The sequence below is a fragment of the Carettochelys insculpta genome, chromosome 31 (genome assembly GCF_033958435.1).
Source record: "Carettochelys insculpta isolate YL-2023 chromosome 31, ASM3395843v1, whole genome shotgun sequence".
Taxonomy (NCBI): domain Eukaryota; kingdom Metazoa; phylum Chordata; order Testudines; family Carettochelyidae; genus Carettochelys; species Carettochelys insculpta.
In genome coordinates, this window is record NC_134167.1 from 12,248,866 (window position 1) to 12,276,350 (window position 27,485).

The window sequence follows — 27,485 nt, forward strand, 5'->3', positions numbered from 1 at the left end:
ATGTGTGGACTTTTGAGTCCTTCAGGACGTCCTTTGCTGGGTGGCTATGAGTCTCAAGCTTCCCAAGGAGGCCGCTGAGTTGGATGGACATCCTCACAGGAGAGGGCCCGTCGTGTGTGGCCCTTCCATTTAATGAGACAATCCTGTCTTCCATCACCACCAGCTGGCACACCCCCGCCTCCGCTCTACTCACTGCATGGAGCATGGAACTTTGCACCGAAGGATTCAGTTACCTACACACCCACACTCCCCCATGCTCCCTGGTGGCGGTGGCTCTTACTGAAAAGGAGTGACAGGGCTCCAGCCCCCCCAAATCCAAGTTGTAACTTACAGTGGTGAGTAACCATTTTGCTGAGCACTATTTGACTTGAGGCTGGTTGCAACTGAGCTCCCCTAGGAGTTCTGCTTCCAGGCCCCACCCTGCTTAGCTCCATGCATGACAGACCTCAGGAAACTATCTGTCCTTATTCATAATGCATGAAATAAATCATATAAGCGTTTGGCCTAATTTGAAGGCTCATCCCCCTAGCTCACCAAAAAGTGGTCTGGGTTCCAGTAAAAACACGTCAGGCTTTGTGAAAACAAGATTCAGGATAAATAATCACCTATTGCACATTTACAATGCAACTTTCTAAGTGTTACCTGATAAAGCAAAGTCAATGGTGATATACAAACACCACAAGTCAGGGCTTCCAAATGTGGCGAGGCTAGAAGTCTTTCTATTTCATCTGTATCACTTGAGTTTGTCCCAGTGCAAACACACTGTTGAAGGATTGTTCTGTGGTGGTCACAAGTCAGCAAGGGTTGATCAGTTTTCCAAACAATATCTCTATATTGCCATTGCAAGTGGCCACAAGCAAGAAATTAGTGACTCTCAGAGGGTAAAGACCCTACCCCTAGGCAGTGCTAAGGAGGCATTCTGGGGAAAAGGGAGCAATGTTGTAGAGGCACTTGGCCCACTACAGCTGAACAAGTAGTGAGGTGCGTATCTGTCAACCCTGGGGCTTTGCACAGACAATGGAAAAACTCTCCTCTTACTCAGAAGAGAATTTCACTTCCTGTTCCTTGCACGATCTGCGCCATCCAGTTGTAGAAGCAGCAAACTTCAGTGGATACCAGGACAATGGGGATTTTTACATCTTCTTCTGAAGCCTCTGGTATCAGCCATGATCAGAGACAGAATTCTGAACTGGCTGACTCTCACGTCTGATCCAGTCTGGTGAGCTGTATGCCTCAAACAATATGCAGATAACAGAGCAAAATTCTACACTAGTATAAATTGGCACAATTCTATTTTAGTCAGTGGACATGCGCTAGTTTACATCAATAAAAGAAAGCAACTCAACACCCTTTATATTTCTGTAACACCTTTTATTCAGAAGGAATCTAAAATGGTTCCAATCTGTATCTGTACAGCCACTGAAATGCAGCCCGTGGGGGAGGAGAAGAGAAGGTGGGTTGCTGATGCACACAGCATGCAGTACAAGTGTTGGGGCTAAGGCATGTTAGTGACAATACTCAACTCCTAAGAAAAATGTCTCTGTCAGAGCAGACCTGCAGCTTTCAAAAGTTTCCTTTGAACACAGCAAGTTTCACAGATCTCAGTTTATCGCCTTGGAAAAGTTAAGTTAATTCTCTTTAGATTCCAGCCTGCAGTTCCAGGGAGCGTTAGTATTTGATCCCGTGACGGAGCTGTCACCACAATTAGCCTGACCAGTACCACCGAGGGTGTAGTACGTTAGATATAAACACAAGCAGTCTATTCACAGTACGGTTAGAGGACAGAATCAGGATACCTGCATTCCTATACACGGCTCTGCCTTTGACATACTGGGGTACTTTCAGCTAGGCATTTCACCTCCCCATGCCTCAGTCTCCTCATTGGTAAAATGGGGATGATGATACCAACCCACAACTGTAGACCATTCTGACATCCAGGGCTGGAGATTACTATGCACATAGAACGTACCATAAGAAAGGTTGCTTTCAGTAATTAAGAAATACAGCCAAATGCACGCCCCATCTACCCGAGGAAAGTGCACTTAATTAAAGCATATTCTTCAGAAAGGTGACTGTGTAACTGAGGAAGAGAAGCATATCTGTTAAAATAAAAGAACTATTTTGTGTTGAAGTTATAAAATGCAAACTTATGCTCTGCTTTCTGATAGAAGAGCACAGCTGAGATCTAAAACCACATGGGAGACAAAAACCGCTTCCTTGGTAGCTGATCTTTTTATCCAGAATTCAGATTACTAAGTAACTGATTAAGAATACATGTTAGAAGTAATCCTCAGCTATGGATATTTAAAAGCAAGTCTGAAAATAGACCATGCATCCTAGGAACATCAACTTTTTCGTTTCCCTATTTGCTGCAACCTCACCATACACAAAAAAAATACCCCTCATTTGTTGTATAGCCCTCCTGACTACCTCAGAGCACCCATACTTTTTTATTTTCCCTAGAGAATAACCCATTTAGAGCATTTAAAAAAATAATTCAAATCATGAAACAGGAGCTTAGAAAGCACACGCCACCTAGTGTCTCACTTAAGACTAATGGACACCACAGGACTAGATGGCCTGATGAGAAGCCAAATGGAAGTTGCAGAGTGCCCATACAGAAGCAAAGGGAAAGAAGATGGGTGACTTATTTATGAGCTCACACACAGTGTTCAGGGCCCTTCTCAATATCTAAACTAAGTGAATGACCTAAAAAAAAATTCACATAGTGAGTCTTGTATTATGACAAGTATAAGAGTTGGACAGCGTCGCACAGTATCTGCACAAACAATGAAGTCCTATGGCACCTTAAAGACTAACAAATTTATTCGTGCATAAGCTTTCATGGGCAAAGACCCACTTTGACTTCAGCTTGGGCCCAAATATATCTGTTAGCTTTTAAGGTGCCACAGGACTCATTATTTTTAAGTGAGTGTGTGGCACAGCCAGGAAAGGAATTGACCCATTTCTTTGGCCACAAGAGGAGTCTGCCCTACTTATTCCCCGAACTGATTTGCATGACTGATGCAAGCCATCATCATATAGCTCCTTTCACTGGAGGACAGCCAAAACATGGACAAGACAGTTGCAAATAGATATAGCTTGTGCTAAATTAAAAGCTAACGATAAATACACAGAATTTCCCTTCAGAATGTAACCTTTTCATCACATCTACATTATGAAGTTGCTGTTCCTCAAAAGTACACTCCGCCAACATCTACAGACCTGCATTTATGTTCCCCTTGGAGCCCAAAGTGGCAGCTGGATAAGTTTACATTAAACAGGTCTAACTTACGTATACAAATATACTTGATTTTAGTCCATCATAGGTTACATCGCAACACTCAGTAGTTCCTAACGGCAGGAACATGTAGGTATATAACCTAAAAGTGACCAGATAATCATGTCACAAAATCCCCTCTCATTCGCCAATGGGAAACCTCCTAGCCCTACAGAATCATCAGGAGTCTTACCACTGACTTCAGTGGGGGCCAGGATTTCATGCAATACAAAATGGCCTCACAAGAACTGGATTAATGAGGGCAGCTCAGTGAACACACAGTTGGAAAGATCTTTACTACAGTGTTAACAGTGCCATATTTCTCTCTGGTGTTTCTAAAGTCCCTGTCTTCAGACAATTCCTGCTTCTCCTTTGTCTCTTCATGATCATACAAGGATATGCTGTACCTTCTAACAAATCCATTCAGCTATGTTTCAACAAGGAAAAGTTTTACTCAGAGGGAAATCAGAGCTAGATGGACAAAGCCAAATTTGTGCCCTTCCAAAGTAGTTGCATTTCAGTTCCGATTTTCAAAAGAAACTGAAAAGGCTGCCAACCTCCACTACAATTCATGTCTTATTTTCTCTCTCCCCAGCTTCTGCAATTCCGGATAACACCCCAGGGTAAACTACACAGGTGTCAACCCATCCAAGGTGCCAGGTTGATAGGCCAGGGAAGAGCATTTTGTCAAACTATCATTTTGCAATGCATTTTAAAAAACAGGATCCATTTTGCACATTGTATATAGAAGATCTTTCATCTAAGGCTACGGTCTCCAATACATTTGCTACTCACCACATGTGGCGAATAGCACACTGCGTTGTGGTGAATGCAGGCATCCCTAACTCATAAGAAATAGTAGTTCTTCGAATTTGTCGCACATGCTCAAGACAATTTACACTGACGCTGCCTGCGCTAAAAGGGAGCACTGCAGAGCACGGCAAGGAGGAGAGTTTGCATCACGCCCTGTAATGCATGGGGGCATCACTGCTGTCTGCCCGCTACTCATGGGGAGCAGCTGGATCCGTGCCACTCCCAGCTGCACCAGGGAGTGGTTGTTACCAGATACATAGGGTTCAAAGCCTTTCTGCAGCTGGCCTTTCTTTGCTGCAACAAGTCATGTTGCCATATTTGTGCCCATGATTATTATATCATCTCATAATTTCGTGTGAATTCAAAGGCCAGAAGGTATTTATTTTCCTAATATTATTTAATAAAGTTTTGTGTAATATAATGTGGTGAATATGGAAAGATGACAACCAGAAGAGTGGTGAGCTTCAAATTCCTATTGAACACCCTAAGGCTTTCACAAATGCTGTAAAGGCTACATGACTTGCATGAAGTAACAGAACAAGTCAGCGGTGAGCAAGATAAAAGAACCCAAGTACAGGTTGAACCTTTCTAGTCTGTCACCCTTGGAACCTGACTGGTGCCATATGAGAGAATGCGCCAGACCATGGAAGGTCCATATTGTCTAGCAGCATTACCAACATTTCCACTGGTTGGTGGGCTCTGAGAAGACATTTAGGGGTAAATTACAACTAAACAACAGAACACAGAGATATAACAGGTGGCAAACTTCATGGGACCATGAGAAACTTAATCATCTGGCTAACTAAAATCATGTTGAGTTATGGATGTTGCCAGATGACAGAGTGCCAGATTGGAGTGGTTCAACCAGTAGTCGTGACTTCTGGTCACCTTTTCTAAATATTCGACTAACCTGAAAATGTAAAGAATTTGGGGGGAAAAAAAAAAAAAAAATCAGACAAATCAAAATGGCATACCATATTCTTTCTGCTAGGACTGACTTCACGCGCCTGCAGCTGTCTGGCTTATGACATGATACTAGTTTAGTTCATTAGGTCAAAGATGCAGGAAATATGCCAAATAAACTGCAATAAATAAGGGAAGCTAGCTTAATGTTAAATAAGACTTTGCCTTCTATTGCGATGAGTGGATTAGAAGTGCCTAAAATTGGTATGTTGGGTCTTATCCACTGACGTGAACACACCAGTTGCACTTGTGCAAAACAAGTATGAAATACTGACATTGATTTGACAGCATATTACGTTCTCTTTGCATAGGTGCAGAGCAGTGGTGAACCAGGACTATTGTTTGTTGTAATTCTTTACAACAGCCTCATTTTCACCAGTGGGGGCATTCAGCATGTAATGGAATAGAAGAGTTTCTGGAGATCACCTTCAGCAATGAAAGGAAAACAAGTCTGAAATATTTAAGGTGTTGCATAAATAGAAGGGATTCTTCATAGCATCTACAATCACTTGTTTCCTCAACTGATCTGTGGAAGATCAGAAAATTAATTTTCTGAGGTTGTTAGTCTTCCTGTTAGGCCCAGCTATACAGGTTTGTTACTAACAGGTTGCTTGTGGGCGACGGTACAACTTTTCTCTCTCCCTGGAAAAGTAATGTTTGGTTTGGAAGAGAAAACACAGAAGTCAAGTGTAATTCACTAAAATACCTCACTTATAATTTTCAGCCTTCCAAATGTGACATACAGATTGGCAGATTAGTTAGTTTGATCTTTAAATGGCAAGCAGCATAACCAAGTTGAAGCTGATCACAGATAAGAAATCCTGAACTTGTAGTAGTAGGTGATGACAAAGCTTCAGGTCAGAGAGTGTTTATAAAAGCCTTTACCTATGAGAGAAAGAGAGCATCTTTTATAAAAGTACAATTTATCAGACTGCACAAAAAGCATGCAGCAAAAGCTAAGTAGCTACTAGATTTTATTCAAATAAAGCTATTCACTAAGAATTTATCACAAGGCCTTAGTAATGGCACAATAAGCTTTAGCAGGTCTTAAAATTTTTGGCCTGGAGGGCAATGAAGAAGCTATCACTATTGCCATGAAAAAAAGTGTGCCACCAAGGTCAAGTCCCCCAGTGTGGCAGGTGCTGTATAAGCATACATGAAGATTACAATCAAGCAGAACATTTTTCATGTGTTTTAGAGGGCAGGCAGTAACACTGGCATGTGCTGATATTTAATAAATCTGCCAAATGCAACTTATTTAACAGACTTCCACCTACATTAATGCATTACACACAACATAGTGGGAGAATATGTAGAATGTGTTCCCTGATACCAGCATTCCCCCTCTAGCAAGCCAGCCCCCATATCAACTAACCTGAAAATAAGCTATTGTCCACCCCCAACAGAGGAGGAGTAATGTTACCTTCCTTGTTTGCATAGCACCTAACACAATGGACTCCTGGTCCACAACTGTGGTTCCTAGGCACCTTTCACAATACAAATAGTAATAATAAAAATTGACAAACGTGATCCTGCTCTTAAATGGACAAACATCCACTATGGACCTTCTGGCAGAATTCATGGCATATTTTCAAAGGCTGGAGAAGTAATAGTCATCTTCCATTTATATAGCTCCTGTCATCCCAGAGGAGCCTGAAGTTTTAAAATCTATTCACAGAGGGATCATTTTTCTGCAGTACTGAAGAACAGTGCTTCTGGGGTGAAACTAATCAACTGTCTAACAGCATACAAACATGTTGTGGTTTAAGGTAGAAAAATCAAAAATCCAACATCAACTTCAGGGGGAATTTACATGGATAGCATATTACCAGGTACAGCCTTTAGCCAACAGGTTAAAAAGTATGTCTTTCAAGAAGTGCTATGAGATCTAATGTCACAGCCAGGCATTTAGTTTTATGTCTTAGCTATAAGTTACCTCTAGCAGCACAGCATCTCTCAATACCGGATGCTGAAGACAGTAGCTGGCATAGAGTGAAACATGCCACCTACTTCACCTAGCTCCTGGGCATCTCTTGTCCAATTGCCAATTCCACCTGATTGATTAGCTTGTGAGATGGAACGGAAACAGACCATAAGATGATACTGCTGCAGGCCCAGAGGGGTACCTGTGTTAGTCTGTAGTTTCACAAGAACAAGCAGTACTGTAGCATCTTAAAGACTAAGGAATTTATGTATTAGGTAATGAGCTTTCATGGTAAGACCCACTTCTTCAGATCTGGAGCAGAGAATAAGAATCCAGGATTTGTATGGGGGCAAGGGGTAGAGCAGGGGAGGAGGAGGAAGGAGAAAGAGGGATAAAAGGAGAAGTCTCCTATCATAAATAGGACCAGTGGAAGAAGTAAATTAAATGGGATGCTATTCCTGAGAATATCAAAAGGTAGGAAAATTGCCTTTGTAATGCATAAAATAATTGAGATCTCTGCTAAACCGTTGGTCAAATGTGTCAAACTTGCAAATGAATTCCAACTCGATGTGTCTCTCTGTAATCTTGTGGTAAATCCTTTTGTAGGAGAATAGCTACTTTCAAATCCTTTATTGAATGTCCAGGGAGGTTAGTGTGTTCCCCTATAGATTTGTGGGTATTCCAATTGCTGATGTCTAATTTATGTCCATCTATCCTTTGGTGCAGAGATTGTCCACTTTAGCTAACAGGACGCTACATGACAGATGACTATTCAAAGAAGAAAGACATGCAAAATGCAAAGAAAATATTCCTCATTCTCATACAATACGTCTAAATCTGTGCGTTATAGGAATAAGAAAAAAGAGCTGGTGTTACCACTGCTTACCTTTCTCATGAGCTCTTTTTGTTCAGCTGGGTCGTTCTCAAAATCACAATTGACATCAAGCACTAAGACTGGAGCATTCTTTAAGTTGTCAAAGTGGACCCTGAAGAAAACAGCAGGAAGAGAACTGAACAATACATCTATAAGTGTAACTCTGGGGAAACGTAAGAGACGATATGCCCAGATATAGGACAGACGTGTAACACCACTGCTCCAACATATGTTTATTTTATCACAAGATAAGAAGTCTATCCACTGCGTATCAACAGAAAAAAGAAAAAAAAAAAGACGACTCCTCTAGCTGTAGAGAAGTCATCTCTTCCCTCTTGTCCTTCCAAAGTAAAAGATTTCCAAACTAAGGGCTTAATGCTGAGAGATGTCTCTTCTCCCATTCGCACCAACAGCTAAAACAGCAAAGACCTCCACCTGCTAATGAGCAAGATACTTACGCCATGTTTGGACTCCCAAGATTTGGTTAGCTACCAGCACATTATACATGCAAAACACAAGGTAAGGGTATAGAAGGAAAGGGTCACCTTAGATTTTCATGAGGTAGGTGAACTAACTTCCTCTTCTGAGGCCCATCATAAATTTTGTTATACCCTATTGGTATGGGAGAAGTGAACATGCAGATGACTGGAAATCCAAACCTATTTGGTTGTGAGACCTTGGGCCAGTCACTTAATTTCTGCAAGCTGGATCTTGCTGTGTTGCATGAAATGTAACAGAGTAAATAGTCAGTGGAGAAGCCTCAGAGGTTGCTGAACCTCCTTAACCCCTTGGTTTAGAGTGGGCTCTAGTTAGAAGCTACAGGATTTGCCAGGATGGAGAGAAGTACAAATAACAAAGAGGAGCCCACTGCTGAAAGGAATGAGACTGCTGAAATGTCCTTAGAAGATTTGGTGTCATTAAGACGGATGGCAGAAAGCTAGCTGGTTAATGGGAGGACTATGCAAGGGATGAAGGAGGATGGTGGACAGGTCAGGGCATCAGAGAGAGGGTTTCTGGGCTGGGAAAGGATACCAAGATATTATATGGGCAGTTACAGTAGGGAGCTAGAGCACGAACTAAAACAGCCACCCTCGCACAGTGGATGATGTATTATTATTTAAGGAGCTGGCCTTGCATGGCTGGGACTCTGGAAGCCATTTCTAGTCTATCTTACTCTGTAGTTTTCTTCACTAGCCAGTTTTCATGCTGAGTGTGAAGCTGCTCCAAATACGCCAGCTGGATTTTCCTCTCCTCAGGCCTCCCCCTTCGGTGCAACCTCTCCAGACATTTCTAAAGGGGGAAAAATGACGAGTCCTCCATTAGTATGAACCATTTGTTTACCCTTAGGACTCAGTGAGGTCTGTTTTGCAAACGTAACATTTGGATGGGAAAAAAGGATGCAAAGAATCTCAGACAATAGTAGCAGTTCAAATTCTGCAATAGGCAGCTGGAGAAATGTAGTTACTCACAGTAGGTACAGCTTCACACAACAGACAAGTTAGATGTCACAATGCCTGTCTAGGGCCAGAATGTTCAGTGGGCATGAAGGGTCAAAATCTTTCATCCACTGGAGTCAATGGCAAAACGCCACTGACTTCACCGCAAATGCAACCAGTTCCTGTGCTTGGAAGGGGAGCAACTTCTATCAGTGTTGACAAATACAGCTCTGAAAGAAGCTGAATCCAACCACCCTCAGCTAGAGAACGAGCCAACATGATGCATAGGGAGGTAAGTCTTGAGAGAAGCCATCCATACATAAAAAACAGTCTGTAGTCCCCCACACCTCAAAAAAGTTTTCCACATACTGAGGCTAAGGCTTTGGAGTTAAAAAAAAAAAAAAAAGAGAGAGAGACACACCCACCTACCCACCCACCAAGGAGTAACTGTTTGGACCTCAGACTGCGTAATGAACACAACATTACATAGAGAATGAATTTCATTACTTGCTGCTTTCTTGCTCTGAACAGCTATAAACTGTGTTCAGATCCTTACGGTGAGAGCACAGAGCAATTAAAGGGATTCTTCATGAACAATGTGACAGAAATACTAGCAGAGGTAACTGAATCGTGAATCACAGGGATTTCTAGTGCAGACAAATCATTAGGTGTACTGGCATTTTTGCCTACTCACAGTTCTGGAACTGTCAAGAGACACCTTCCTCACCATTAATTTTGGTGCCATTATCAGCATTTTGCAAATTGGCAAGTGAGGCACAAGAACTAACTGACTTGGTCCAAGTTACATAGACAATGAGACTCTAACAAGACTTGGAGTTGAACCCAGACCTCTTGCATGCTAATCTGTTTCTAATCAGGTATGGTCCAGAGTTTCTTTACCTCTCAAGGAAAGCAAGACCAGTCTCCAATACAGCGACTAGAGATGGTTTTAGTTCCCAGCCATTACCTCTGGAGTTGCCTGGAGATAAAGAAAGCCATGCAGAGCTATTCGGTCTGCAAACTCTTGTAAGAGGAAGGTGTGCCAGTCCTCGTAAATTGCCCATTCAATCTCAGCCAGGTGGCCAAGCTCAAAGAGATTCTTAGCAAAGATGTACCTAAGGGAAAAAAGAGAACCAAAGAAAAGAGCAAGTAAATTAAACCTGCCTAAACAAATTGCCTGCAGTTTTTTGTTTGTTTTGTTTTGAAATTACATGGAGATGTACATCTCAGACCTGGAAGGGAGCTTGGGAAGTCATTGAGTCCAGTCCCCTGCCTTCTTAGCAGGACCAAGCACCATCCCAACAGATTTTTTTTAAATGTATTTGCCCCACACTTCTAAATGGCCTCCTCAAGGCTTGAGCTCACAATCCTGGGTTTAGCAGGTCAATCTGCAAGCCAGTGAGCCATCCCTCCCTCCTAGTTCTAAACTGACAAAGTGCATTTTTATGAGGGTATAACCAACATTCCCTTTAATTTTTCCCACCCCTGAGCAGAATGAAATTGTTATGTGCAGCAGTATGAGATGATGATATATGAAACATCACCTTCTTATTGGTGCACATAATAGTCATGTGGTGGGGGGAAGGGGGGCAGTGGAATGGTGCGGAGCCAAGGCTATTTTAGTGTAGAAGAAGACCGAGGCCCAGGGCAGGGGGACAGAGTGCACGGGTGTGCAATTCCAGCTGGTGGCATGGGTTCTGGGGTTGTGTCCGGGATGAAGGGCTCAGGGCAGGGGTAGTAGGTTGCAGTAGAAGATGTGAGTGCTCCAGCTGGGAATACAGGCTATGGGGTGGGGTCAGTTTCTGGAGAGGTTGAGGAGGAAGGAAGGTGCTCCAGGACTACTTCAATTAGAGAGAATTCTTTGCCGGGGCACTTGGTGGGCGCAGCACCACTCCACACCTTGGTGGAACCGGATAGGAGCCAGGCATGGGGTCAAGGCTGGGACTCTGCCTGGGCTGGGCCTCTGCAGAATCATGGGGGCAGGACTGCCACAGCTAAATCACAGCCAGGGCCACCCTGGCAGGGGGGCAGGTTGGTGCCAGGTTATCCATGGGAGGTTGGAGGGTGGGCTAGGTTGGGACCAGTGTTCCCTGTAAGCTGAGCACTTAGGCAGCCACCAAGGAGAGATTCAGGTGCCATCCAGCTGATTAGCAAAGCGCCCATAGTGGGCAGCATGTGCTTTTATCAGTGGTGCACATTTGCACATACCTTAATGCACATAACATTTACTCTACCCATGCACAGAAAAAATTAAAGGGAACACAGGCTGAGGCAGCCCTTCCCCAGCTGCTGCAACTTCCTTGAGTGCCAGCACAGCTTCCTTGAGTGCCAGCACAGCTTCCTTGAGTGCCTGCACAGCACTAAATAAGTAGCTGCACGGCCGTGCAGCTTAGAGGGAACTTAGGATCCACAAGCACAGACATACTGGAAGGTAAAGTTCCAAGAGGTCATTTCAACAGCACAGATTTAACACAGACAGTTCAGTACCCAGAGAAAGAGAGATGGGTTGCGCTGTTCAGATGAGGTCAAACTTGATGGCAGAACAGTGACTCAGGGAGCTTCTCTTGTTAACTTAGTTCTGGACTAAGGAGTGTAGTTGTAACTGTGTCGGTCCCAGGCTGCTGGGCTGTCAGCCCTGGACGATGAGGGCATGTTTACCATGGAACCAGCAGTGGCAGGGAAAACGCCCCCTTACGCTTCCTGCCAATGCACTTTGAACTTGACTGGTAGGGGCCCACTGTGATACTAGGTCCTATAAATATACTCCCAGTCATGAGAACTGAGTGAAAGTCCATGTGATGTCACAATAACCTATAAATAAATATGATCAGAAAAGGCACTAAAAGGAGGAGACAGAAAAACTGGAACAGTCAAAACAAAAATGGTACACTGATACACTTCCCAAGGACTGCTGAAATTATGCTTGTGAAAAACAAATGTGGAGCTGGAAGACAGTGAACTAAAATGGGAATTCAGATACTAGTCCTAATTGGTGGACAAAATAATGGGGAGACTGGCCATTCCATATTTGTAAGGCCATTTGTAAGGACCCTTTTTGGGTCCTTTCAAAAAGAGAATTTTGTGGGTATGAGGGGGGGGACATTCAAAGAGCCACATTCGCAAGACTCGCCATCAGGGTGGCCACCACTTCCTGTGACCTCAGACCTTTGTGATTTTGACTGATGTTCTGACTGGGCCAAAGAGAGAAACCCAGATGACATCACCCCCTCTGTCCACCCCAGCTCAATTCTGGGATGAGTTATTACCTGTTAAAAGACTGTCAAGCAAGGGAGCTTTTTCTTCTAAAAAACAGATTTCAACAAACAGCAGCAACCATAGCTTTAACCCATCTCAACCAGCTTTTTACCCCCCAAAAAAGAACAATTAACATAATTTTTAAGCATTGCCTATATTAGTATTTTTTGTTGGCAAAACTTTTGTTGGTATGGGGTGCAAAAAGCCCACACTCCTAACGGACATAAGTTTAACCCGCAAAAGTGCAGCTCTCAACAACACTATGGCATTGAAAGACTGTCCTGCCAACATAGCTAGCATCATAGTGATTTAATTACGTCATCATGAAAGGGTTCTCCTGCCAGGATAGAGAAGTTACACAGAAGACCATACAGTGTCAGTGGTATAGCCAGGTCACTGTAAATCTGTAGTGTGGACATAGCCTAAGAGATTATCAAAGGGCTTTTCCTTTTAAACCACTCTCTAGCAAAAGGAAAAGGAAACAAAAAATGCTGTCGAATTCAATGTTTTGCATTTCAAATGCTTTAACTGTGTTTCCTTCTTTTCTGTCTCTTGAACAGAAGGATTTTTGTGGTGCGTTTGGCAAACTGCTCAGCAGGTCTCTATATACCCAGCCCCAAACCTTGTTTAACACAGTTTAGTGTTTGACGGTGACTGGGTTATTTTAAAACTTTTGGTCCATATATACTCTGCCTAAGTTAATACAACAGACCTTCCCTAGGTTTGGGAAGGGAGTTGTGTCTTGTTGGACCGGACAGTTTTTTGCCTATCTGCTGAGACAGACAACGCAGATGAGGTAAGACAGAGTCGATCCTGTTGGTTGCATGGTTTCATGAGAGGCCTTCCAACCGCACCCTAGCTGCAGTAAGGCAGAAATTCACCCACTCATGTCACATCGACCATCAAGTGGCATGAAATAAGACATCAAGCAGTAACAATTTAGTCACGAGTGACCTAAACACGATTTAAAACAGTGCCCCAAAGTTGTACACCTCAATTAGCTCATTACCAATCCCTTAAGACATTTAATTCCAGTGCATTGAATTGCAAATAGATTTCCCAAACTGCAACGAGGTAGGGAGGTTAAATAATACAATGAACTGACTGAGAGGCTGTAAAATCTGCATCACTGTTGATTTTTAAGAGCAGCTTAGATGCAACTGCCGGTAACGGTCTAGATCAGTGTTTCTTAAACGTTTGGAGAACACTGAACAATAATATTTTTTTATGTAGAACACCTGTGAATATTTTCTTCAAAAAAAACAAAACAAAACAAAACTGTTGTCAGACCAAAACAAAAACAAAACAAACAGCGACATATACAGCAAAAACAAAACAAATTAATCAGGTTATTATAGCAATGAAGAAAAAGAAGTTACTCACCTTTATGCAGTAACAATGATTTTCCAAGATGTGTCCCCGAAGGTGCTCCGCCTTAGGCGTCAGGCCTGCCCTGGGGCCACAGCTCAGAGATCTTGATCGCTGTTTTCAGCCAGACCATACATGTGTGGGCTCCGACGCGGTGTTTTGCGTTTTAACTTAACTATTAACTGTAAAAAGTCTCTATTTCAGGTAACAAACCCGAAGAGAGGAGACAGAAGGAGAATAACAGTCGAGCTGAGAAGAAGGTAGAAGCTCTGTCTGCAGCCACTGAGAGCTGAGGCGCACTGCCTAAGACCAGACCATGCGTGTGATAAAGTGCGAAACGGCGCATTGGAGCCCACATATGTGTGGTCCAGCTGAAAACAGCTATCAAGATCTCCAAGCTGCAGCACCAGGGCAAGCCTGACACCTAAGGTGAAGCACCCATGGGGACACTCGAAGAAGTAGCAGCACTGTATCTGGTTTTAACAACAAAAAATATAGACCACCAGTGGGTGATGTCAAAAAACTAACAGATGCTTGCAGCGCACCTGCGAGTTGCTCACGAAGCACCAGTATTCCGCAGAACATAGTTTAAGAAACACTGGTCTAGATCAGGAGTGGGCAATAACTTTTGATGAGGGCCACTCCAAGATTTTGGTAAGTGGCCAAGGGCCGTGCTTTTCTATGGAGAGGTTGCGGGGTCTGAGAGGGAGTTTGGGTGAAGGAGGGGGTTGTGACCTGGGACAGGATGCAGGATCTAGGAGAGGGTATGGGTGCAGCAGAGGATTCTGGCCTAGTGAGGGGTGTAGAAGCAGATGCAGGATCTGGGAGGGAGTGTGCGCCCTGGGCCGGGGGAGGCAGGGGGGAACGGTGCAGGTTTGGAAGGTGACCTAGGGCAAGATATAAGGTTGCAGGGTCCAGGAGGGGCTATGGGTGCGGGAGAGGATTCTGGCCTGGGGAAGGAGTGTGGGAGAAGATGCAGGGTATGAGAGTTGGGTGGGATGCCAGAGGCAGGCTCTGGCTGGGAGGCACTTACCTAAGCAGTTCCCAGCCAGCAATACTCTCAGGCAGGCTGCCCTGCCTGCCAGCAGCACCACCCCACTGGCTATTACATGTGTCTCTCTGTTCTCGGGAGAGGGCTTCACGTGCTACCCCTGCCCCCAGCAAAATTTCTCAGCTCCTATTGGCCATAAACCAGCCAACGGGAGCTGAGAAATTGAGCTGCACTTCCTCCACCCCCAGCAAAATCTCTCTAATCTATTAATCTTTAATTGGCCACTTTACAGCCAATAGGAGCCAAGTGATTTTGCTAGGGAAAGGGCAGCTCACAAAGCTCTCCCCCCCACAGCACAGAGAGCAACAAGCAGTAGCAAGGGCGAGCTGGACTAAAAGGCTTGGCATGTCAGATCCAGTCCCTAGGCCATATCTTGCCCACTTCTGGTCCAGATAATACTAGGCCCTGCCAAGAGTGCAGGGGATTGCACTGGATAACCTTTCCAGGTCTTTTACAGTGTGATTACTATCATACACTAATCCTTGGCATCGAAAAAAGTTAGCTCCCTCTGGTACTGCCTGCAGGCAAAAGCTGCAGAAATGGGTCCTGGAGCATGGAGATAAACGAATTTTGACTGAGTCTTGTGAACAGGCACACAGAAACGCTCTACTGCAGGGCCCTTTGCTGCAATGTGGGCCTTGAATTACAGAGATGCTGTAAGACAGCCAGCCACATTTAAAAAACAGCAAATTATCATCCCCCCCCCCCATACCATTAATTCCTTCCCTCTTTCACAAGTCTCAGCCCAAAGCACTTGCTTCTAACACTGTCTGCTTTTTCTCTCACATAACATTCACACCTCCCTCACTTTCAGAGCAAATTCATAGATATAGTTCATTATCTCACCCCAATCCACATTACCAATGCATCTGGAAAAAGTGACCCTTTACCCAACACATTGCAAATAGCCCAGAAGGCATTACATCATAGAAGACAACTCTTTGGAAAACAGACACTTTCAGTATACCTCCTGCTCCATTTCATAGAAATAGACACAAAAAAACCTGTAATTCCCATTTTTCAAGTCAATATCTGTTTAAACACTCCGGGCTTGTCTACACTTGCCCCCAACTTCCAGGGGGGCATGTTAATCAGGGCGATGGGAGATTATTAATGAAGTGCTGTGGTGAATACACAGCACTTCGTTAGGCTTATTCTCCCCCATGGCAACTTCGAAGAGTCAAACTTCAAAGTGCTGGCAGGCGTGTAGCCACGGGCAATTCAAAGTGCCTTTACTCCCCAAAGTTGCTGCAGGGTAGAATTAGCCTAATGAAGTGCTGCATATTCACTGCAGCACTTCATTAGTAATCTCCCAACACCCTGATTAACATGCCCCCTTCGTAGTTGGGGGCAAGTGTAGATCCAGCCTCCAAGTCCCACTATCTGACAGGAGCTACAAAATACATCTTCAAGCTCCTTCCAGTACGCACGTGAAACTTTAATTAAATAGATAAGGATGGTTCATTTTGATCTGCAACGTTAATGGCAATTAGCACCTCAAAATACATGTTCAACTAGGTTCTATAGATTATTTCCTTGTAATAGTATGAATAGAAACATTTAAATTAGTTTATATAAACTTTTAATTTAAAGTCTTGAATTAATATTCTTCTGCTGTGCTGGAAAACCAACCAAAAGAACATTGAGTTAATGCAAGAGAATCAGGAAATGAAACTGACTACAGCACCATATAAACCATAGGAGAACTTAGAACTCAAGGATATTTAGCTGCTGGCTAAAAGTTTTGTTTGTCCTTTAAAGACGGGCTGCTATGAATGGTGTCAAGCAGTTTGCTTGCTTCATGTGGGACAAATTTAGCTTAGTCACACTGGCAACTACAATGGAGTAACTTCTAATTTACATCAGAGATGGGCTTGATCTACACTAAGCATCTAAGTTGAAAGCAGATACACAGTTCTAGCTATGGCAATTGTGTGACTAGAATCAACTTATCTGCCATCGACTTACCTGGCCATCCTCACTAAGGAAGATCAACCGGAGAGTTTCTCCCATCAACCTCCCTTATGCCTCACTATCGCGAGGAGTATGGGGTCAGCTGCCAACTCCTGATAGGTCAGTTTCATGTGTCTCCACCAGGTGCACAAAACTGAACCCCAGAAGTTCGACCCTGAGCAGGCCTAAAGATGTGGCCTGAATGTAGACACGGCCCAAATGAAAGCAGTGTGCAAAATGTATGAGTTCCTCCAGTGAAAAATCGTATGAAACATTAATAAATACCATGTGCATATATGACATGACTCTTTAAGGTATCAGGAAGGTAATTTTGTTTTACCTTTTTAACCCAACTGAACCGGGCAACCATTGTTATGGTTCACCTGAATGATCTTATAAGGCAAAATTCCAAGTACGCTTACAAGTGAAACTGACCAGGCTATGTTCATTCCCTAACCTAAGCGCTTTATAAATTGGAAGCAAGACAAATAATGAAAAAATAAATTTGATTCTGAAAACACAACTACCTCGTGTTCCCTCTCTTAGGTATTTATAGGGCACCAATTACCATTGGACTTGTTGTTAGTAACATATGCTATTTTCTTTTTTAAATGCCAGTTTCAAGTTTAGAGACAGTAGGATGTTAGCCCAATCAAGAGCCAGGGGCATTATGTGATCTCATCACTAGATCAGAATACACACTTAGCGTGTATGCTTAATTTCAGAGACGCTTAAACACGGTGATGCATAAATCTGCATAGAATTTAATGATTAATCCCGTGTTTTTGCAACTCCTATAAGTGACAAAACACACAGAATCCGGGGCAGTTTATGGAAGAACAACCTTCCCATTAAAGCATTCAACTGGGATTCAGGAGACCTGAATTCCATCTCAAAACTACCACATACTTCTTGTACAACCTGAGGTTCAGTTCACCAATACATTTTGTGCAGTCACTTACACTGAGGCACACAAGTATAAAATTTGACCCCTCTATTCTGGTGGCATTTTATATTTATTTAACATTGTGTAAGTGACAACATAAGGTGCAGAGCAGCAAAGAATGTGGTGCTTAAGGTTTGTGCCTGTTTCCCCATCTACAAAAAGGAGTAATGCACTTTACACTGCAGATGTACTGTGATAAGAAACATTTGTGACTTGCTCCCATACTATGGGGAACGGGATCAGAAAAGAGCCTATTTACATGGATGTAGGGATTTCTGATCCAACTGCGGATGTTCAAGACGTGTGTATCAGAAATCCACCTCTAGAAAACAAATGGTGTTTATTGTGCAGGCACTAAATATGTACTTTTCCCTAATTAAAGAAATGCGGTATCTGAAGGGGCAATACCTTGTTTCTTCACACACGCTGATTAACAGAAACCACCACAGCTTCACTGGAGCAGGCAGGGGTTTGAAGGTTTTTAGCACTATACCTATCACTGTATACAGATCTCTCGAAAATCTGCACAGACTCCCGAGTCTTCAATAGCTTCTCTGAAAGAGGCTCCAGCTGGGCCTTAAGTCGACTCATGCAGGAGTACGTCTGGAACGTATAGGACCACCGAGAAGGCTCCTGGTAAACCATTTCAAGCAGGTTGCCAAAGTTCTGAGATGAGGCCTGCTAAGAAATGGCAGAAAGGCACCTTTTAAGAAGGAAGTCTCAATGAAAGAGTTTCTCAGTCGCCCCTGTGACTAGAGGCAGGGTATTCTCAATGTAGAAATGGTGCAAGACTCAGATATGAACATCAGAAATGAGAACTATGATAATCACCTAGTCCGTTTTCCTGCATTACACAGGCCAGGGAATTTCACCCATGGATTCCTGCAGTGGAGGAGCTTATTCTCGGCTATTTGAGCCCAATGACTTGTAGTTGACCTAGAGCAGTGGTTCTCAAACAGGGACATGCCTACCTGGGCCTGAACACAGAGCTTACCTATCTTATGCATTACAAGGGCAATTTCCCCACTTTTGACACTTGCGGGAATAGGACTCATCCTACTTAACTGGCTACATTAACTGGTCCTCCTAGTGACAGGTAACTCTTTTTTTCCCCTCTCCCCTTCAGCCCTTCCATAGCTCCCTGTATAATCTTTGGATTCATTTTTTCCCCACTCCCATTCATCTGAGGAAGTGGGTTTTAGCCACAGAAGCTCATGACCTAATAAATTTGTTAGTCTCTATGGTGTTATTTATGTACCACTGGGGTATGCACAGGTCTTCCAGGGGATATATCAATTCATCTAGATATTTACCTACCTTTACAGTCTACAAAAACAGCAGTGCAGTCAGTACAAACTAAAATTTCATACCTGCAATGACGTGTTTATACTGCTTTATATAGATACTGAAATGTGCATGCAGTGTTAATATTCCAATTGATTTATTTTATAATTATATGCTTAAAAATAAGAAAATAAACAAATTTTCAGTAACGGTGCGCTGTGACCAAGGTTCCCTCTCTTTTCTCCTCCCATGTGAGGAATAAATTTTGTTATGTGCACAGAGGTGTGTGCAGATGTGTACCACCAGCAGAAACACATGCTGCCAGCTGTGGGCGCTCTGCTGATCAGTAGGCAGCATTTGAATCTCTCCTGGGTGGCTGTCCATGTGCTACAGCATTTTAGGGATACCCTCAATTTAAAGACTTCCCATTGATGAGGAAATTATCTTGTTAAACTGTTACAGTAGTTAACTACCCTCACTGATAAGGTACAACTTATTCCCAGTTTGAATTTTTCTACCTTCAGCTGCAAGTCCCTGGATTTTATTCTGCCTTTGATACTTAGACTCAATGTACAAGGATTTCAGACAATAATCAAGTCACCTCTTAAACTCTTCCTTGACCAACTATGTAGATTAAAGTGCCTTAAGTTTCTCCTGCATGTCTTTCAGCTCCGAAATTATTCTTTTAGCTTTTCCATGAATTCTTTCCACTGCTTCCAACATCCTTTTACAAGAAGCGTTGACACCAGAACAGAACACTGCAGTATAGCAGAAGAGTCAGCAATAATCTTTTTTTCCTCTAACACACATACTTGATCTTGATCCCAGATGGCTGCTTGCCAACCATTTGGAGACAACAATTGTGCTTGCCTTACCCGCCTACCCCAATTACTCCATGGAGTTTATCATGAAGATGGAGAGCAGGTGTTGTCCCCTGCTGGGTTGTGGTACTTCACAGAAAAGTGCTACTAATGCTGGTCAGCAGTGGTTGATTGGGCCTATAATGTATAAAATCATAAAAAGACCACAACAATGAGCTCATGATAAATTAAAGACATAAGAGCTGTATAGGGCATACCAGGGAGAATACAGAGGTACACAGCATTAGCAAATTTCTTTCTGATCTTTAACGAAAATCAGGTTGTTCAACTCAAATTTTGTTTGCCATAAGACCGCTGAACTACGTGCATATAAAAATATTTGTCTTCTGGTTACAGGTTATTTGGATGAACCATATGTGACGGCCCCTTATCCCCATGCTGCATGAAAATTGGGTTCTGAATATGCATAACAGATGCTTTGGACAAGACACCTCTTGTAACTTATCATTTTTAACATTATGATCTTCTGCATTTGTATCCTGTTTTTGTGCATATATGATTCTTGTATGGGAAGTTAGAACTCTGGGATGTTTGTCTGTTTATATTTTTAATTGCGCTACTGAGGGCCATCACTGGTGCTGCCGGCAGCCCCTTTTAATTGTTTTTCCTGGGGGGTGCCCAGGGAAGGAGAGGGAGCCCCAGAGCACAAGAAGGCAGGTGTCAGTAAAATGATCAGTTTACCAAGGAACATCCCAAGGGGTCTTCTGTGACTGCACACCATCAACACTGTATTAAGAAACAGGAATTTATTTTTAAAGCTCTTAAAGTTGCTGCAATCATAGTTCAGAACACAAGAGTTGGCACGTTAAATATTTATTTCCCATGAGAGTTCCTTTTTAAAAACAGCGTCAGAAGGATACTCATGTTAGTCTGTAGCTTCACAAGTAACAAATATGTCCTGTAGCACCTTAAAGACTAGCAAATTTATTAGTTCATGAGCTTTCGTGGCAAGTGGGTCTTATTCACAAAAGCTCGTGATTCAATACATTTGTTAGTCTTTAAGGTGCTACAAGACTGCTTGTTCTCTATTCAAGTATCAATCATGGAAGAGATTTATGGATGAGGAAAACCATCTTGAACAGCGACTAGTAAACCTAATGTTGTTGACATTGAACTCCCTTCTTAACCCTGTTTTACAGGGAACGACTGAGGCACAAATGTAGAACAATGAGTAAAGTCTGCCCTGTCACTGCCTGTGAGGTACCCATTCTGCAGATAGAGAGAGAATTTGTCCCCAGGGTTCATAAGTACCACTACAATCACACATCAAATATTGAAAAGCCTAAAACCGTGTGATGGCAACTCATTGCAGTGCCCATGCACCTCGCTTCTGGTTATTCACTTTCATTCACACTTACCTCTCTGCTACTGGAAGCTTGAATTTTTTGCCATTTTGACACAGGTTCTGTAGCCATTTGCCATTCTGGAAATGTTTTTCCAAGCAGCCTTACAAAGGTGGACTTGCCCACAGCTGCAAATTAAAACAAGAACATTTGTCTGAGTCTGCTGTCTGGCTCGGGAAGCATTATCAGATCCTCCATGTAAACCTAATTTTGTGGGGAGAGGGGAGAGTGTTAAACAAAATTGTTGCTTTTTTAAGCAAAAGTAAAGGCAATGATACACCGAGATTTGCCATGCCTAATCAGACCTTGAGTCCATCTAACTCAGTATCCTGTCTACAATAGTAGCGAAATTGCCATTGTTTTGACATGTATTAAAAACATACTTTGTTTAAAAATACACTAAAATACCCTTTGATAACCGCCCTCTTTCTATACAGAAGAAAATCTCTCACATAAGCCCAAAATTAACACCTTCTCACACTTCTCCAAGACTGTATGGCGCTTCAACGAGACCCTCTTTTTTAATCAAATACGTAATAAACAGAACACAGTCAACATACAAGAGGTACCTCAGGAATACTTAGTACTAGGACTTTGAAGTCTACCTGTCCTAACAAAATAAGCTGGTTGTCTATTCCTATATGTCTTACATGGCCCCAGTTCTAAAAACATTCATCTCTATGCAGAATAGGTGTTTGAGGAGTGGGACCTTAGACTACAAACTCTGAATCAGGTACTGTGTTCTATTTTACGTTTGTATAGTGTCTACCCCAGTATCACCATATATATTATTAGTGCTGTGTCCGTCTGTCTGGGCAAGGTTCTACTGTAAACTCTTTCATACCCAGCAGCCCCAGGACCAGGAGGTTGCTGGATATTCAAATAGTCTAGATAATAAAGAGGTATACCTAGCAATGTGTAACACAAAAGAAAAACAAGATTAGCTATTAAAAAACAAACAAAAAGTGTATGCAGAGTACTTTATTTACCAACAACAGTCATACTTTACACTGTAAACGTATACTGTATTTGCTATGTTTACTCTCACTGTATCTCACTTAAGGATAACATAACTAAAATGTACTTATGGTTAAAACGCCAGTTATTTGAGAATTCCAGATAATAGAATGGCAGTTAAGAGAGAGTTTACTGTACCATGTTCTTCCCCACACACTGTGCTGGCCCCAGCCCATCCCTGGCTAACACAAGGCCCAGCCCAGCTCCCCAGTGGATGCCTCCACACATACAGCCCTACCAGCCACAGCCCCTCCCTAGGCCAGCATGAGGGCCGGCCCAAATCCCCCACCAGAGCCAACCCCACAATGTTCCCCAGCCAGCGTGGGGCTCGGCTCAATCTCCCCAACAGAGCCCCACCCACCGACTCCCAGCCAGCACAGGGGCCCAGTTCAGCTCTGAATGGTGCCCCTCTCCCACCCAGCACAGGGCTCAGCCCGTACACTTCAGATGTGTATTACACGTCTCTGCCTAGAACCCTCTTCCACCCCAGCTTGCACTTGCAAATGGAGCTGCAACTCACGTATCCCAGATTTCACCTGGATTGTCAGGTACTACCAAAATAGAAATTTTAATACAATCTACTGCATGAACCAAGATGCATTACCCTTGGGTTTTTTTTGTTTTTGTTTTTGTTTTTTTATTATTTGTGCCATGTTAATTTCCAAACTTTGGTCACATGCAATGAACACATTACTGTGCATTAGCCAAGTTCTTGAGTGTTAAATTTATCAGTATTAACAAAAGTCATAATCTCATTATTTAAGGAGAGCAGGGTTATGTTCCCAAAGAAAAGACTGCAACTACAGACTATTGCTGTTTTATACACTGCTGGGCACACTGCCCAGCCTTCCAAGGTAATACATCAGGGCCCAATCGTGCACACCCCTACCACATAGCCTTAATTTTAAATCTCACTGAAGTCACTGATGACTTGTGTTTAACTTCCGGCAGTATGAGTGACACAGGCCTCAGGCAATGGCCATGCATTTTTGTCTCTCTCCCGCTCACCCTCCAGTAAAAATTGTGGATGTCCATTCCCCTGTGTTGTTCTTTCAGTGTGCCCCCTCCTCACAGCACCCCCAGTTCGCCTCTCTCCTCCCAGGCCTCCACCCAGCTCCCTCCCCTCCTTGTGCACCTCCCACCCCAGCTCATCCTTCTCCAGGCCCAGGTTCTCCCAGTCACCAGCTCCCTCTGCTCGTGTCCCCAAGCCTGGCTCTCCTCACGGCCATCCCCAGCTGTATACCCCCGCTCTCCTCACAGCACCCCCAGCTTTCTCCTCAGCCCCCAGCCCTCACAGCCCTGCACCCCCCTCTCCTCAGAGCACCCCCAGCTCCAGCTCCTCAGCCCCGCACCTCCCTCTCCTCACAGCCCCCCAGCTCCATCTCCTCAGCCCCCAGCCCTGCACCCCCTCTCCTCAGAGCACCCCAGCCCCTTCTCCTCAGCCCTCAGCCCTGCACCCCCTCTCTTCAGAGCACCCCCAGCTCCATCTCCTCAGGCCCCAGCCCTGCACCCCCTCTCCTCAGAGCACCCCAGCCCCTTCTCCTCAGCCCTCAGCCCTGCACCCCCTCTTCAGAGCACCCCCAGCTCCATCTCCTCAGCCCCCAGCCCTGCACCCCCTCTCCTCAGAGCACCCCAGCCCCTTCTCCTCAGCCCCCAGCCCTGCACCCCCCTCTCCTCACAGCCCCCCAGCTCCATTTCCTCAGCCCCCAGCCCTGCACCCCCTCTCCTCAGAGCCCCCCAGCCCCTTCTCCTCAGGCCCCAGCCCTGCACCCCCTCTCCTCAGATCACCCCCAGCCCCTTCTCCTCAGCCCCCAGCCCTGCACCCCCTCTCCTCACAGCCCCCCAGCTCCTTCTCCTCAGCCTCCAGCCCTGCACCCCACTCTCCTCAGAGCCCCCCCCAGCTCCATCTCCTCAGCCCCCAGCCCTGCACCCCCCCTCCTCAGAGCCCCCCACCCCCCACTCTTCTCTCCTCCCCCAGCCCGGCACCCCCCGTCCTAGCAATACATCCACCACCCCCAATACCCCCAGCTCCACAGCCCCCCCGCCCCGCCCCGCCCCGCCCCACGCCCAGCCTCCCCCGGGCCCGTACCGATGTTGCCCTCGATGGCGAGCCGCCGGCCGGGCCCCCCGCACCACGCCATGGCGAAGCAGCGCGGGAGCCCCGCAGCCGCCGCCCGCCGCAGCCGCAGGGGCAACAGCGGCCGCATCCCGGGGCCGCGCGCCCGACTCGGGCCCTCAATGAGATGCAAATCGTATGCAAATGTACGCGGCCCCCCTGCCCCGCGGGGTTGTGTCGTTCCGGCGGGGCGCTGACGTCGGCCGACTGCCTTTTCCTCCGCCTGACGTAGGTCGAATTTATTGTGATATGCTGATTTATGCAGATGCGGGTTTTAATATGCAGACGTGTGCAGGTCGCCGTTCCACGCCAGTGCGGACGTAGAGCTACGTGCTCTAATGAGCTGCTGGCGCACGTATGCTGATTTATGCATATCTCGTGCTGTGCTAACCTGACATAGGCAGCGTTTATTACCATATCCGTATGCGAGAGGTAGCCCCGGTCGTCTGCATCTTCAAAAACAAGAAGTCCTGGGGCACCTGAGACTACAAGGTGTTTTGGAGCATGAGTTTTGTGAGCAAAGAGCTGCTTTGTCAGATCATGAGTTGGGGGGTTTCAGAGGAGGATTTTAAAAGGCGTACTGATCTTTTAAGTGCTTCTCTGAAACCCCACCACTCATGCATCTGAGGAAGCGGGTCTCTGCCCAGGAATGCTTATGCTCCAAAATATCTGTCAGTCTGTAAGGTGCCACAAGACTTCTTCTTGGTGTTTTATAATTATATGCTGATTTGGCAGATGCATGCTGATCTAGGCAGCCTCGCAGATCTCCCTGTATGAAAACTATGCTATTATATTAGCATGCGATATTATATTAGGTATTACTTGTTCGTCAACAGATTCGCAAATAGGAGAGCAACGTGAAACTGTCCTACTCGTTTTTGAGTGATTGCCAAGAGAGACTAGTTATAATGCTATGTTGATACTGACAGATTTCACTGGAATGATGTGCTGATTTGTTCACATTTCCGTTACCATTTCAAGTGCATAATTATCTGAGATCCACTATAACTCTTCATGTGGACACTCTGAATACAGTTTAAGTTATGCTGCTTCCCTGTAATTCCGATATACTGGTACAATTCTGCAAATATAAATACAATTTCCTACGCAGACAAGCCTTTGACACCTGTTCTTAGTCGAGGCCAAAATTTAGCTTGGGTTTACCTAGATTGTGCTACCTAAAAGACTTTTTCCTAATCAAGACAAGATATTAAAACCAATTTAAACCTGGCTCATATTTATATCATAAAGTGTAAACTCTAAATTAAATCCAATTTAAAACAAGCAGTTCTGTACCACCTTAAATACTAACAGTTTCATTTATTTAGGTAACGAGCTTTTGTGGGTAAGACCCACTTCACCAGATTTGGAGCAAGAATAAGAATCCATTATCATAACCATAAAAATTCTCATTTTTGCTCCAAATCTGATGAAGTGGGTCTTACTCACAAAAGTTCATTACCTAATAAATAAAATGTCTTAATCTGCTATAGGACTGCGAGTTTTTTGTGAAGCTACAGTCTAACACGGCTACCCCTTTGAGCCTACAAATCAATTTGTGTGTGCCCACACCTTAACTATTTAATTATCACATCTGAGATCAGATGTCACCTCTTCTCTCCAGAAAAGAAGTCTGGCGTTACTCATGGGAGAATTGGTTGCCAACTGGATTGTCTAGATAGTGGTATCCTAACAGGAACCCAGGGGAATGCCATCTGTAACAAAGGGCTTGTCTATACTACATGGAAGAGTGACCCAGTCTTACAGAGTTTGATTTCCCACATCTGATAGAGGTACATGAAATTGATCTGTCTGGGGTGGACAGTCAGCTACCTTACTCCTGTCAGTTTCCCTCAGGGAAGAGTCAGATAAGTCAGTTTCAGATATGTGAACAGGTCATTCTGCAGTAGTACCCTGCATCTTGCGTAGATGACTCTGCACATTTTTCCTTAGGTCCCCTTGGGGTCTGGGATTATTCACACACAATTATTTCAAAATTTGAAATTAGAACCCAACACCTCTCTTCCTACTCCAAGGTCCTTCTGCCTGAAGTACTCTGCTGTAGTCTTTCCCCAACTTCTGGATTATTCCAGGACTGCCTGCAAACCTTTGCCATCTCCTTTTTTTTTTTTTTTCCTCCCCTCCTTGATGCTCTTTCAGGGCTTCCTACCTGAAAAACCTTTTGCTTTCCGGTCGAGGTAACCCAGCAATAGCTCTTGCGAGTAGCCCAAGAGCTGAGCTAGAAAGCGCACCTTACTAGTGGGGTGGCTGTTTTTACACAGGCCTGCTTTAAAGGTTGCTCTCTAGCAGGCTTGCCAACTTTCCAGGACTGGCTTGGAGTCTTTAATCTTTAATTAATGACTATGTCATATGAGGAAACCTCCAAGAACACAACTAACCAAAAGTGGCAACCCTACTTCCTAGAGGTAGAGGTTCCCAGCTTTTCCATTGGTCAGACTACTAGAGCTGGTTGAAACAAGGTGAAGAGATGGAGAAAGTGTTTCAGTGGCACCTGTTTTTGTTGAAACCTTCAGCTGAAAACTTAGGGTTGGGGTGCTTTGTTTTTGATTTTTTGGACCAAAATGTTTTCAGCTGAAGATTTTCAGGTGTTTGGTTTCCCCCAAAGACAAATAAGGATCACAGACAATTTCCATAAAAAAGTTTTGTTTTGCCAAAAATTCAATTTCCCTCTCCAAAAGTTTAGAGGGAAGATTTTTGAGCAGCCCTAACTGGTGTTTTGTCTGTGCTCTAGACTACAGATCCTTACTATAGGTAAAGCCCTTTGTTTTCCTTTTTTTTATTTTATTTAAATTTTCCCCAGGAATGTATCAGTGTTCAGTATTACAACAACAACAGAAAAAAGGTGAAAACTGGTGGAAAAATATTTTTCTAGGTATATATCAGGGTATATTTTGCTGGAAAGAATGATGAATGGAAAGTGTATTCAGTAGATACATTCTTTGTTAAACAGAATCCATTGT

General features: G+C 44.1%; 1 protein-coding gene and 1 long non-coding RNA gene across 5 annotated transcripts; one reads left to right on the forward strand and one right to left on the reverse strand.

Annotated features, from left to right (window-relative positions):
* Positions 1–1,359: 1,359 nt before the first annotated feature.
* On the reverse strand, positions 1,360–24,716 carry DGUOK (deoxyguanosine kinase). 4 transcript variants are annotated; one of them, XM_074981895.1, is made up of 7 exons: positions 24,478–24,716; positions 21,387–21,499; positions 18,357–18,541; positions 10,258–10,405; positions 9,029–9,144; positions 7,867–7,966; positions 1,360–5,941 (listed from the first exon to the last, which is right to left on the reverse strand). In XM_074981895.1, the coding sequence occupies exons 1-7, from the start codon at positions 24,593–24,595 to the stop codon at positions 5,915–5,917; spliced, it is 807 nt and encodes a 268-aa protein (XP_074837996.1). In that variant the 5' UTR covers positions 24,596–24,716; the 3' UTR covers positions 1,360–5,914. The 4 variants fall into 4 exon arrangements, with proteins under 4 accessions (XP_074837996.1, XP_074837995.1, XP_074837997.1 ...); XM_074981894.1 differs by having other exon boundaries at positions 18,357–18,544; XM_074981896.1 differs by having other exon boundaries at positions 18,357–18,544; positions 21,387–21,575; positions 24,478–24,610.
* On the forward strand, positions 8,134–20,733 carry LOC142004319 (uncharacterized). The gene is made up of 3 exons (XR_012642974.1): positions 8,134–8,373; positions 14,118–14,342; positions 20,365–20,733. It is a non-coding gene; the product is annotated as an uncharacterized LOC142004319 (long non-coding RNA).
* Positions 24,717–27,485: the final 2,769 nt, after the last annotated feature.

Bases quoted from the DNA above. Each gene is read 5' to 3' on its own strand.
- DGUOK (XM_074981894.1), bottom strand. From the start codon at position 24,595: ATGCGGCCGCTGTTGCCCCTGCGGCTGCGGCGGGCGGCGGCTGCGGGG. The intron at 21,500-24,477 runs GTACGGGCCCGG...TTTAATTTGCAG, and splicing joins CGCCATCGAGGGCAACATCG to CTGTGGGCAAGTCCACCTTT. The intron at 5,942-7,866 runs GTAAGCAGTGGT...TTTCTCTCATAG, and splicing joins AAAAAGAGCTCATGAGAAAG to GTAAAGGCTTTTATAAACAC.